General features: G+C 44.0%; 1 protein-coding gene across 1 annotated transcript in view; it reads left to right on the plus strand.

Annotated features, from left to right (window-relative positions):
• Nucleotides 1–4,367: 4,367 nt before the first annotated feature.
• The window catches only part of spock2 (SPARC (osteonectin), cwcv and kazal like domains proteoglycan 2), a gene marked incomplete at its 5' end in the record, with an annotated part of 34,403 nt that continues 24,706 nt past the window's right edge, over nt 4,368–14,064 (plus strand). The window contains one exon of the mRNA XM_083694958.1: nt 4,368–4,556. Coding sequence (XP_083551084.1) covers nt 4,368–4,556 — 189 coding nt within the window. The remainder of the gene's footprint in view (nt 4,557–14,064) is intronic.

Consider the following 14,064-nt stretch of genomic DNA (forward strand, 5'->3'; position numbering starts at 1 on the left):
CTCTCTCTCACCCATCCTTCCTGTCAATCTCTACTGTCTCTATCCCCATAAAGCAGAAATGCCCTAAAACATATTTAAGAAAATCTCTGACCATCTAAATTGCTAGGCAAAAAATTTACATGATTTCCACATCAGGCTAATCTGTAGATGAATGAACTAATAGGAAAACATTTATAATTATAATATATTTTTTCATTGACTGACAGAAATCATTTTTTGTTATTACACAAGAGGGAGAGTCACTTTACGCTTTCCCTAAATGGCCTTTTGGGATGGGATTATAGAGACCACCTTTCTACGCCTAAGTAAAGTGTATTTTTCATTCCTGTCATCCACAAAAAAAGAGCAGGTTGGAGGGTTTGGGTCTGTCTCTTTGCCTTTGGCCTCCTCGTCACTAGTGTGCGTGTCTCTCATCCGATATGATTATGGCCCCATTGGGATTCTCATGTGGTTCTTCATTCGCTTGCAGTGTTGACGCTGAAGGACTTGAAGTCGTCAATAACAAAGAGATGTCAGACGGTGGATTTGCTGAGTATAGGCGATGTTTATTGGTCAAACAGGCCTGGGAGGAACTCTTGATGACAAGTATTCAGTCATTTCTCAAAGCATTACCTTGTGCGTTCGCAGTTGTACCTGGTTCTACGTCAGATCTAATGATCTGCACTACATTAGAAAATGAGACATACACTCTCTTCACAATAAAGACCCACTAAGATGATCTGAATGTGTCTCTTGCTGTTCGCCTTTTTAATCCAAACCATTTTCTCTCCCGCCGTTTGCTGGTAAACTTGATTGCTTTCATCGGAGAGATTACATTATCCTTTCATCGGAGAGATTACATTATCCTTTCCGCATGCTGCCTTTGGAGAGAGAGGGGCACAAACAACGTTCTTTTCGAGGGGGAACAATGAAGATGGCATCAATTAATCCGACATTTCAATTACAGGGTGCATTTCACTGCACACCCTCTGGGATGGGACTATAGCTAGCTCCTAGGACTGTACAGATCATGGACGAGAGGTATAGGAGTAAAGAGGTAGATGGTACAGTACATGGTACAGTACATGGTACAGTACATGGTAGAGAGAGGAGTAAAGAGGTCAGTAGATGGTACAGTACATGGTAGAGAGAGGAGTAAAGAGGTCAGTACATGGTACAGTACATGGTAGAGAGAGGAGTAAAGAGGTAGATGGTACAGTACATGGTAGAGAGAGGAGTAAAGAGGTCAGTAGATGGTAGAGAGAGGAGTAAAGAGGTCAGTACATGGTACAGTACATGGTAGAGAGAGGAGTAAAGTGGTCAGTACATGGTACAGTACATGGTAGAGAGAGGAGTAAAGAGGTCAGTAGATGGTAGAGAGAGGAGTAAAGAGGTCAGTAGATGGTACAGTACATGGTACAGTACATGGTACAGTACATGGTAGAGAGAGGAGTAAAGTGGTCAGTACATGGTACAGTACATGGTAGAGAGAGGAGTAAAGTGGTCAGTAGATGGTAGAGAGAGGAGTAAAGAGGTCAGTAGATGGTAGAGTACATGGTAGAGAGAGGAGTAAAGAGGTCAGTAGATGGTAGAGTACATGGTAGAGAGAGGAGTAAAGTGGTCAGTAGATGGTACAGTACATGGTACAGTACATGGTAGAGAGAGGAGTAAAGTGGTCAGTACATGGTAGAGAGAGGAGTAAAGTGGTAGATGGTAGAGTACATGGTAGAGAGAGGAGTAAAGTGGTCAGTAGATGGTACAGTACATGGTAGAGAGAGGAGTAAAGTGGTCAGTACATGGTACAGTACATGGTAGAGAGAGGAGTAAAGTGGTCAGTAGATGGTAGAGAGAGGAGTAAAGTGGTCAGTACATGGTACAGTACATGGTAGAGAGAGGAGTAAAGAGGTCAGTACATGGTAGAGAGAGGAGTAAAGTGGTCAGTAGATGGTACAGTACATGGTACAGTACATGGTAGAGAGAGGAGTAAAGAGGTCAGTAGATGGTACAGTACATGGTAGAGAGAGGAGTAAAGTGGTCAGTAGATGGTAGAGAGAGGAGTAAAGAGGTCAGTAGATGGTAGAGTACATGGTAGAGAGAGGAGTAAAGTGGTAGATGGTACAGTACATGGTAGAGAGAGGAGTAAAGTGGTCAGTAGATGGTAGAGAGAGGAGTAAAGAGGTCAGTAGATGGTACAGTACATGGTAGAGAGAGGAGTAAAGTGGTCAGTACATGGTAGAGAGAGGAGTAAAGAGGTCAGTACATGGTACAGTACATGGTAGAGAGAGGAGTAAAGAGGTCAGTAGATGGTACAGTACATGGTAGAGAGAGGAGTAAAGTGGTCAGTAGACTGCACTGTGAATATGATGCTGCCCTTCCCTGCAGTCATGATCTTTGTGACATCTGAACACCGCAGAGCAGAGCCTGATCTCTCATTGTGGACTGGCGCACGGTTTGGAGGTTTCAGTGAGGAGACATTCTGACTGAAGGAGGGTAAGCCCTCGATGGGGAATTTATTTAACCAGCACAAACCAACACACAGGCCACGGGCACCAAGTTCAAATTCAAGTTAATTTGTCATTACATCATGGTCCTCAGTGGCTCAGTTGGTAGAGCATGGCGCTAACAACGCTTAGGTTGTGGGTTTCATTCCTGCTGGGATCATCTATACTGAAATCTATGCACTCAGTGCAATGTAAGTCGCTTTGGATAAAAGCGTCAACTAAATGGTGTGTATACATCATATACAAGTATACAATGCAACAAAATGTTTGAGGCAGAGCAGCTCTACAGCATCAACAATAGAATAGTAATAAGCATCATAGCCACCCTGCCAATCCCCAATACACCAAACCCCAGTCCTTCCATAGGACTCCCAGGTGACCCTGTTACTTAGACTAGACCATCCCTGGTGACGCTGACAGACACATACACTGACAACAACAATCCCCCCCCCCCAAACACACACAACACAATACACTACATCAAAATATCATCATCTTCAATAATCATGTTGACCACGCCATGAACTACTGGATATACATTAACGAGGTTTTCCTCATCTGTGAGCTCCCATTCCCCCTTCAATAACGGCCTGGTTGCTCCTGGAACCTTTAAAAGGCAGGGTGTGTTCCCCAGGGGAGTCTTTTGGGCCACCCACAGGAACTGCAACGCTACACAGCAGGTGAGTACCTAGACATTCCATAATAATCAGTTTACCCCAACATCAGTACTGGTACACAATGAAATTCCATATGTAGATTAATAGCTGATATGGCTCCAAACCAATGAGTGTGCTTGTAGTTACCATCCATACTCTGCTTACCCCATGCCTCTGTCTTCCCACAGGACTGCCCTTATGCATGTCAGCCATTGCAGGCTGACTGATTCCTCCTGAATACAAAAGGACAATCATTGCATACAGTGGACACACCATCCATCATATATATATATATCTACGCCATTCAGCTGACGCTTTTATCCAAAGTGACTTACATTGCAGTATATATGGTCCCAGCAGGAATCGAACCCACAACCTAAGCGTTGTTAGCGCCATGCTCTACCAACTGAGCCACAGAGAATGGACACCTATATCAGTCCACCCCAGTAGTAACGGACAACCCCTCTGTTACACATGCTCTCTCATGCTCTCTCATGCTCTCTCATGCTCTCTCATGCTCTCTCATTCTCTCTCATTCTCTCTTTCTCTCTCTCTCTCTCTCTCTCTCTCATTCTCTCTCCAGGACATGCTGTAGCATAGGCATGCCCATATAGGTCACCTACACCATCAGTGTTGTCACATTCACAACTCCAGTCTAGGGACAATCCTGGTCTGAAAGGTACTAGCACCCAGCCACGGAGCAGAGCCTCGTCGCCATGTATTGGCGCCTGATAAACTGACAAACAAAATCTCATGTGGGGAGACCATGTTGTTTGGCACAGATCAGACTCCAGATAGTGGCTGTGCCAGAGCTACATCAATAACTATGAAAACGGTCATTGCATACAGAGCCATACAATGCCATCATGGTGTTTTAGAGGTCAGTAAGTGTATTCAATGTATGTATAACAATGTCTAATAGCATTAACAGTTGTCACAGGCTTTTTTAAGAAACTGCATTCTTGTTTTTTATTTTTATTTTGTTTGTATTATGTAAAAAGAGGCGATGGAGTACGCAATACGCAGGTGATACACATTTGGTAATATAACAGTGATCACTTCTCTCTCTCTCTCAGACACTCTCCACCCCCTCTCTCTCTCCATCGCGGCAGCCGTAGGAAGGAGCATCCTATAATCAGGTCACATTTCACTCCAGTCTCAGCATCCTCCTCTTCTCATCTAGAAGACAGGGAAACTAGTACGACCGTGTGCGCGTTTTCTAGCCGCGACCATGGTGGGAATGACGGGTTTGGGGTGCCTTTTCGTCCCGGTGATGATGCTGGTGGGGTCCACCTTTCAGACGGACCTCAAGAGCGGAAAAGACGCGGAAAAAACGGGGAATTTCATGGAGGATGAGCAGTGGCTGTCCACCATTTCACAGTACGGCCGCAAGATCAAACACTGGAACCGCTTCAGAGACGTAAGTTCGCTGTGTTGATTGAGAGATCCGCGTTAATGCGGTAGGCTGTGTTGATAGCAAAACAGATGCCAGCGGCAGAAGCGATTATGGATTCGCCCGAGGCACGCCGTCGCCTACAATTAGATAACCGTGCATCAGATTAGATTTAGTTGTTTACTCACATTGCAAACTGTGGGCTTGTTTTGACAGTCGGTGATATTCCAAGCTATGCACTGCAGTATTGTCTTTACACAGCTTTATGGTCTCTTTTGCTATCGTGTCGTGTGAAACGGGCATGGTGACCTCATATGAAGAGGAATAATGGTGGATTAAGTTTGCTTCAAGAAGTTTCAGTTGATAAGAATGTAAGATGTATCTTAATTGCAATAGACCTACCTCATAATTGTAATACTTAATTTGTATGTATTCAGCTGGACCAGTTGGACTAATGATGACTAATTAAAGGTAACAATAATGCAGGCCTTACACACTACAACCTGTCCGGGACATATTCATTCACACCAGTAAAACAATACTGCAAATTGGCCTATTTTTTAAGCGGTTTTGATTATCCATGACATTATGTCTATTATTATTCAGAGTGCTACCCCCTTCTATATGTCAGCCTGTAGTGTAATATTGTTAACAATAGCGTCGATTTAGATAATTAGTGGGGGGAGGGGGGTAATAATCAAGCGAGACATGCATCCGAATATGAAGTAACCCACATCCACCTCCGTGTGTGTGTGTGTGTGTGTGTGTGTGTGTGTGTGTGTGTGTGTCGATCAATTACAAAGACAGAGAGGATAATGCAATTAGAATACAAGATTGATCATTGATTAACAATTCACTTAGCTGCAGACTGAATCCGAATGTATAGATTGATCTGGGGCCAAATGGCATGCTGCTATTGGTCTCTCTCTCTCTCTCTCTCTCTCTCTCTCTCTCTCTCTCTCTCTCTCTCACTATGAATAATACCGCATGTGTGAAATTCTGTCTCCAGCCCAGAGATACGATTACCAACGATCACAGCATAATTTGGACAAGAGTGCTGCTGTATTGTATTCCATAGAAGGCCTGAGTGTCTTAATTGATCCTACATCTAGACACAGGAATTATTGTTTCTTAACTGGAAATAGATATGCTTAGTTTATTTGACTGAAATGTGAAAAAAGTAGTCTGCTTGGATGTCCATAAGAATTGTGTCTTGTTAAACAAAAGATCACCTCATCTACCAAATACAGGGTGGAAACCCCCTCGTCTAGAAACTGCTGGTTTCATTGTTGGCTCTCTGATTCATATTATGAGACTCCTCCACCCAGCTCTCTCTTCCCGGGGAAGGATTAACTATATTAACCCCGTCTATGATTATGTAAAGCGCACGTCCTCTGGTTCTGTACTAAGGGGAGTAATGAAATTGTGGGCATGAAGAGATTAAGTAGCCTATGAACTGGAGCTGGATTGTAACTGGCTGGGTGTTGGGCACATCTTGAAATCAGACTGTTGGCCCAAGCAGCCACCGTACTGGCAAATCAATATTTATTGATCGTCTTGCTCACACCACTGTGCATTTTGAATAATGCCACACTGAGGTGAAGCCTGGTGAATCGGAGTTCACAAACACTCAAACATATATTATACAACACACACCAGTGGAATCTGTGCAACATAACCATCCTTTGCCCCTTCCTTGTTTTCTGAAACAAAAACATTTCAAAGAAAAGAAGCTCAGCTCCAATCTGTTCCCAGAGGGGTTGCAGTCCAGTAGAGTTAATGTAAGATGTCAGTTATGTTTTGTTTTTCCTCAATTTGAGATCAAAGGCGAGATGAGACACAAACAGAGATCTCTGCCTCGTGCTCAGATTCTGAATGAAGGAGTTGATGTATTTGTCTTTCCTGCTGTTTTAGTTGTATTACCTGCTGTGTATTCTGTCACTGAGGTGACGGAGGATCTGTTTTATGGTTACCCACCATTCAAGGGAAATTACTGTTTATCTTCGGCTTGTTTGAAAGACAGACACTGTGTGTGCATGTCATCTTTATGAATACTTGAATACTTATATCGGTATCTCAGCAATTATTCATTTCACCTTCCCCAAGTGTGTGTGTGTGTGCATTCATGTGTGTGCACGCGCGCGCGCGTGCATTCGTGTGTGTGTGTGCGCGTTCGTGTGCGCGCGTATGCGTGCGCGTGTCTATCCGTGAATGTGATCGATTGCGCAAGGCCAATAAGTGGCGGTTTCTCTGGCGATGTTGACAGGAGAAAACATCGACGGAGCGCCTCACGGGGCTTCCCAGGGGGTCGCCAATAGCAACAGCTTTGATTTCAGCGCGGCGCCGCAGCAACACGAGCCGCTCTGAAACGGGACAGAAATGGAACAAGTTTCAGAGGGAGCCTGATGACACTATTCCCCACCCGGGGATGAAAGGAGCGAGGGATCTTACCGATATAATCTTCACATTAGTGAAGTGTTATGAACTCCCAAATTAATGGAAAAGATGCGCGCACGTCTTTTTCCATTCAATTGTGGATAAGACATGTACAGCAGTAAGATCGACCGATGGTGTGCGACTCGTGTTGACATTAGACTCCCTTTGAGGTCTGAAATCATCCGACAAACTGGTTTTGGATGTAAATATAAATTGGTTATTCAGAAGCTCAGAAGTCATTTGCATTCGGGGCTGAAATGTGGCCGTTTACTCTAAATATGTTATCTGTTAATCGCTTTTGTTTCGCACATATAACAGAAAGAGAGAGCAGAGATCGTAACTGGAGTTCAAAGGGTCTCTTTCAGGGAATTATTTGGTTCATCAATAAAGGATTGCATGTCAATAAATAAATAATCCTAATTACTCAAATGTATGTTGATTTACACAGTTCTTCGAGGAGCAGAATGTTGAATATGAATAACACTGGAAAACAAAAATCAAAGCAATGGAACCAACTCTTTATCTTTCTCTATCTCGCATGCACGCACGCATATAAAATATATTTTATTTATGTATATATACACACACACTCACCGAGCACTTCATTAGGAACACAAGTAATGGTGTGCGGAATGTTTTCTTGGCACACTTTTAATCATTGCTTGAATGCCACAGCCTATTTCAGTATTATTGCTGACCATGTGCATCCCTTCATGGATACAATTTACCCATCTTCTAATGGCTACTTCCAGCATGATAAAGCACCATGTCACAAAGCAAAAGTCGCCTCAAACTGGTTTCATGAACATGACAATGAGTTCAGTGTTCTTCAGTGGCCTTCCCAGTCACCGGATCTGAATCCAATAGAACACCTTTTGGGATGTGGTAGAACGGGAGATTCACAGCTTGAAAGTGCACCTGAAAAATCTGCAGGAATTGTGTAATGCAAATATGTCATCATGGACCAGAATCTCAAAGGGATGTTTCCAACATCTTGTGGAATCAATGGCACAAAGAATTGAGGCTGTTTTGAGAGCAAAGGGAGGCCCTACCCAGTATTAGTATAGTGTTGTAATAAAGGGTGTATTACCCAGTATTAGTATAGTGTTCTAATAAAATGTTCAGTGAGTGTATACTCACACACTCATACATGTATCTGTGTGTGTGTATGTATATATATATATATATATATATATATATATATATATATATATATATATATATATATATATATATACACACACATATACATATATACACATACACACATATACATATATACACATACACTTTCAGAAGGCATTGTATACATCACTCTAAGTCACTCAAATCACTCTAAGTTGAAGTGAGTCCATCTCAAGGATAATAGTAGGAATAGGACAAAACACAACAAAATGCGAAAAAAGTGAAGGGGTCTGAATACCAACCGAAGGCATTGTTTACACGTGTGTATATATACACATATATACACACGTGTATATATACACACATATACACACGTGTATATATACACATATATACACACGTGTATATATACACACAGCACACTTTCATGTTTTTTCTCATCCGCCACTCTTCCACATACCTTCAGTTTGGGGCCATTTCATGTGTGATAAACATAGACGCCACAAGTCAGTCCAATCTCCCTTATTGAAATACAAGGAGAGTAGATGCAACAACTATAGTCAACAAATAAATGGAATACCTCCAATCCTTTAATCTGACAGGTGCATCGGTGCATTAGTGGAATGAAACATCCAAGTCCAGAAATCACAGAACAAATAAAAGCACAGTTGTTGACTGGAGTGTGGCACTGGGGCCGTCGTCCTTCAGACTGAAAGGCCTTGTTAATGTCACTAAAACGTCTTGGTTTGTATTGTTACATTTACATTTATGACATTTAGCAGACGCCTTTATCCAAAGAGACTTACAACAAATACATTTGGTTAAGTAAGTGAATCATCTATGCATCAGTCATCATAAGATAAAGTAATCAATGCTCAGACCAGGGCAGTCACAATGCTAGAATGTTGTATAGGGAGGTAGTGGGGGTGAAGCGGTCTCTAGGGTTAGGGTTAGTACAGGGCGGTAGTGGGGGCGAAGAGGTCTTTAGGAGGGATTGTCTGTGATGAGAGCCTCAGGTCTGTCCAGCATCATCATTTTCACACCAGGCAATACAGGAGGTCCAAATACCTGTACATAGTATCTACTCTCAAATGAAACATCATGTGATTATGTTTAGATAGGGAGGGATAACGTCTAGATTACATACATAGACGTACTGTAGACTGGCAGGCAGGCAGGCAAGCAGACTAACATATATATATATATATATACACACACACACACACACACACTCAGGGATATTTATCTAATTTACTTATTTATCATATTTGTTTGCAACAATTTCACTCCATCTCTTACTTCGAAGATATAAATGGCACTTAGCCACTTCATAATTGCGTTGCAACATTTGTAATCTCTAAAAACAGAGGTTCTTTCCAGACGTCTCTTTGCTTCTTGCAGCCTTCAAAGTGTCTTTGGTTCCCTAGCCTGATTCTCATAGAGAACCTAATGTGTTTTATCCCAAAGCTCCCTGTTCAAATGGCCATCAAGGTCTGAGTTGGTGAGACTACCATTACAGTAATGAAATTCATTTTCAGTCAATTAGGAGTCAATTTGAAATCCATTATCAAAAGCAGACATCGAACCAGGCTGTTCATCTGCAGCAAATGTCATTTTTTAAATTTTTCTGCAAAGATTTTACCCCCTCTGGTCAAAATGTCAGTACATCTAGACATCCATAGAGGGGGGGGGGGGGGGGGATCAGCTATGATGGCTGATATCAACCTGAATCAGAGAAGTATATCATTGTGTGTATCTCACCAGTCAAGTTAGTTAGGAATCTCTCATCCAATTCTCATTTTAAAAGTGTATTCAATGATTCAAGATACATGGTTGAAATGGCAGTCTGCATGTTCTGCATAATTGATCTGAGTTAGCCTTTAGGCAAAAAAGCCACATCAATAGTGAATACATTATTTTTGCTTCCCTCATTACTGTCAAATGAACCATGAAGCCGTGCTTTGAAGTGGGTCTGATTGTTCCTCCTCTGTGCTGCTGCTCCCCACTTCTAATGATGGAGATGAACCCTGATTAACGTTTCCTACCGTCTCCGGGCTCACCTGTGTTAGAACCTGGACCTGGGTCACAGTCCGCATTTCAGGAGAGCATGTGCTCTGGGCAGGCAGGCGGGCGGGCGGGCGGGCGGGCGGGCGGGCGGGCGGGCGGGCAGGCAGGCAGGCAGGGTGTCCAAATTACACCATGACTTTCAGGGGGGGGGTTTAACTATATTTTTTTCAGTTACATGATACATTTTTAAGCTGTTTAGACTATTTAAATATCATGCTATTCTTGCGTCACGTTGCACCAATAACAGGACGCATAACGCCTACATGTGCGCACTTCAGTGATAAACGGTAGTCTGACAGTTGTAAAATCCACATCTTTATTATATATATATATATAATATTGTTTATATAGATTAAACATAGATTGTAAACTATGAACTTTGAATGTACCTGCAGCCAGGGAAATCCTCTTAAACAAGAACTAGAAAGGCGGTCGTAGGAACTGCGGACAACACACACACACACACACACACACACACACACTCTTTCCCTCACTTATCTCTATCCCACTCTTGTTCTCTCTCTCATCCCCCTCTCCTTCTCTTCGACGCCTATATTTCTTTCTCTCTTCCCCTCACGCATCACCCCCCTCTCTCTCTCTCCCTCTACATCCCCCCCTATAAGACCCTCCTCTCTCTCACGTCATGACCCCCCGTCTCTCTGGCCTCCTCTCTCTGTCTCTGTGCTGGGTAGAAGTGTCTCATTAAAGCACAGTTGGCCGAGGCCATTCTGCCTCTATCTGCACCTGCTATTCCACCAATTCATTTTTAATGAGCAGAAAACATTGTGTGCCGTCACCAAGTTCCCCCGCCGAACCCCTCAAGATTAAAAATGCACGAGGGCTGAGGTAGACGGAGGTAGGGGGTGGTGGTTTAGACAGTTTGGGCAACTCTCATTATAAAGTTTTCATGATTAAGCCCGTGAAGCCCTGGGCGTTTGGCGCCAGCGTGGCAGACGGAGGCTGAATTGTTTGGTTATTGGGTCTCTGGTAGAACAAGCTGGTAGTTGCCATATCACATCACATTAAAACAAAATTATGCATTCACTAACTGTAAGTTACTTCGGATAAAAGCACCTTCTAAACGGCACACACAGCGTTATTGTATAAGAATATAGTGTGTATATATACAGTATGGCTCTCTGTCTTGGCTAGTATGGCCTCAGTCCAGTCCACTACAGTGTGGCTGCAGTCCAGTAGGATTTCAGCTGCGTGTCAGTGACAGGATCAGACCCACCCTTGGCCTTGACCGTCATCGTTTCCACGCAGCATATGGAACATAATGAAGCTCAATGGTATTTGTGACGGTGCAGCCAGATACTCCATTAAAGATGATCCTATTCTGGATTCGACCGTACGAACGGTGCCAGAGAATTACTGGTTATCCCCACACAGACTCCACTCATGTTCCTCCGGCTATCACACAGCAGAGGGACTCGGCTTTCTCTGCCGATTCAGTCCCAATTGTGTTTCAGATAACAGCTGACGACAATGACTATGAAGTCCGACGTTATCAGTGTTGATAACATCGAAACAATGAAAAACCTCCTCGTACTATCTTTGACGATAACAGCTCCAACGTACAGGACATGTATTTGTTTCCCCCGTTTATTCATGCATTCCTAACATTCTGTCACCTCAAGATTCAAGATTCAAAGTGTTCATTATCATATGCACAGTAGAAAACATGTTTCCCTGTACAACGAAATTCTTGCTTTGCTGTCCGCAGAATGTCAACCAATGTAAAATATACAATACAAAATAATATACAATATATACTAAACAAATGTACAAGACAGCAAAATTTAAGGCATAAAATAAAAATAGCAGCAATAATAATAATAAACAGTGCAAACGTAGCAGTGCAATTATGCAAACTGGTTATGAGGTAGTAAGGTTATATTAGTCTTAATCTCCTATGGGTTGTTTAGGAGCCTGGTGGCAGTGGGAAAGAAGGAGTTCAAGATTCAAGATTCAAGATTTCTTTATTTGTCACGTGCATACAAGTATACAGTGAAATGCAAAAGTGACAGTGCCACAGAGTAGTGCAACAATACGTTTTAAAATAGAATAAAATAAAATAAAATAGAAGTACTAAAAAATATACAGTATGGACAGTATAAACAGTATAAACAATATGAACAGTATAACCAGTAAGCATATAAGTAAGCAATATAAATAGCAGATGGATGATTATGTGTGTGCATATGTGTTAAGATGACAGTGCATGTGTGAGTGACTTGAGGGGGGCACTGGTGGGGTCATCGTTGACGATTCTGATGGCGTGGGGGAAGAAACTCAGCCTTAGCCTCTCTGTTCTTGCTGCATGACAGCGGAGGCGTTTTCCTGACCGCAGCGGCTGGAACAGCCCATGTTTCGGGTGGTGAGGGTCCTTCATAATCCTGTAGGCTCTGGTCCTACACCTCCTGGTGTACAGGGCATGGAGAGGGGGGGTTGGAGCTCCCATGGTTTTTTCTGCCAGGTGTACCACCCTTTGCAGAGCTCGCCTGTCCTGGGCCGTGCTGTTACCGTACCAGACGGTGATGTTGCCAGCCAGGATGCTCTCCACAACTCCAGAGTAGAAGGACTGAAGGATCCTCCGGGAGACTCTGAATTTCCTCAGTTGCCTGAGATGGAACAGGCGCTGCCTTGCCTTTCCCACCAGAGAACTGATGTGGGTGGGAAAGGCAAGGCAGCGCCTGTTCCATCTCAGGCAACTGAGGAAATTCAGAGTTCTTCAGTCTGGTGGTCCTGCATTTAACACTTCTATACCTCCAGCCTGAGGGTAGAAGTGTGAACAGTCCGTGCTGGGGGTGGGTGGGGTCCTTGAGGATGGAGGCGGCTCTCCTGTGGACTCTGCGGTGGTAGATGCTCTGCAGGGAGGGCAGTGGAGTCCTGGTGATTTTCTCAGCGGTCTTCACCACTCTCTGCAGGCGTCTGCGGTCCATAGCAGTAGTGCTGCCGTACCACACAGTGATGCAGCTAGTTAAGATGCTCTCAACAATGCAGCTGTAGAAGTTGCTGAGGATCTTGGGCGACATGCCAAACTTCCTCAGCCTCCTCAGAAAGTACAGCCGCTGTTGGGCCTTCTTAACCAGCTGAGTGGTGTTAAGTGTCCAGGTGAGGTCCTCGCTGATGTGGACGCCCAGGTATTTGAAACTGCTCACCCTCTCTACTTCAAGTTCCCGGATGTACAGTGGCCGATGAGGTCCCCTCTTCTTCCTCATGTCCACTATCATCTCCTTCGTCTTGTCCGTATTGAGGGTGAGGTTGTTGTCCTCGCACCATGTTACCAGACTGGCCACCTCCCTCCTGTAAGCCGCTTCGTCCCCGCCAGTGATGCATCCTATCACTGTGGTGTCGTCTGCAAACTTTAGGATGATGTTGTCCTTGTGGGAGGCGACACAGTCGTGGGTGAACAGGGTGTAGAGGATGGGGCTGAGGACGCATCCCTGTGGGGTGCCAACATTTGTAATAATGCTGGCTGAAGTCCTATTGCCAATCCTGACAGACTGGGGCCTGCCAGTCAAAAAGTCTAGGAGCCAGTCACAGAGGGTGGGGTGCAGGCCAAGTGTGGACATTTTGTGGATGAGTCTGTGGGGGATGACTGTATTAAAAGCGGAGCTGTAGTCTACAAAGAGTGTCCTGATGTAGGAGTCTTTGTTTTCCAGGTGGGAGAGGGAATAGTGGAGGACAGCAGCGATAGCGTCTGAGGTGGACCTGTTGGGCCGGTAGGCATACTGCAGGGGGTCTGGGGTGTCCGGCATGCTGCTCTTAATGTGTGCCAGTACCACTCTCTCAAAACACTTCATAATGATTGGAGTGAGTGCTACTGGCCTGTAATCATTCAGGCAGGCAGGTTGGCTCTTCTTGGGAAGGGGGACGATGGTTGTGGTCTTGAAGCAGGAGG

Source organism: Argentina silus (assembly GCF_951799395.1).
Source record: "Argentina silus genome assembly, chromosome: X".
Taxonomy (NCBI): domain Eukaryota; kingdom Metazoa; phylum Chordata; class Actinopteri; order Argentiniformes; family Argentinidae; genus Argentina; species Argentina silus.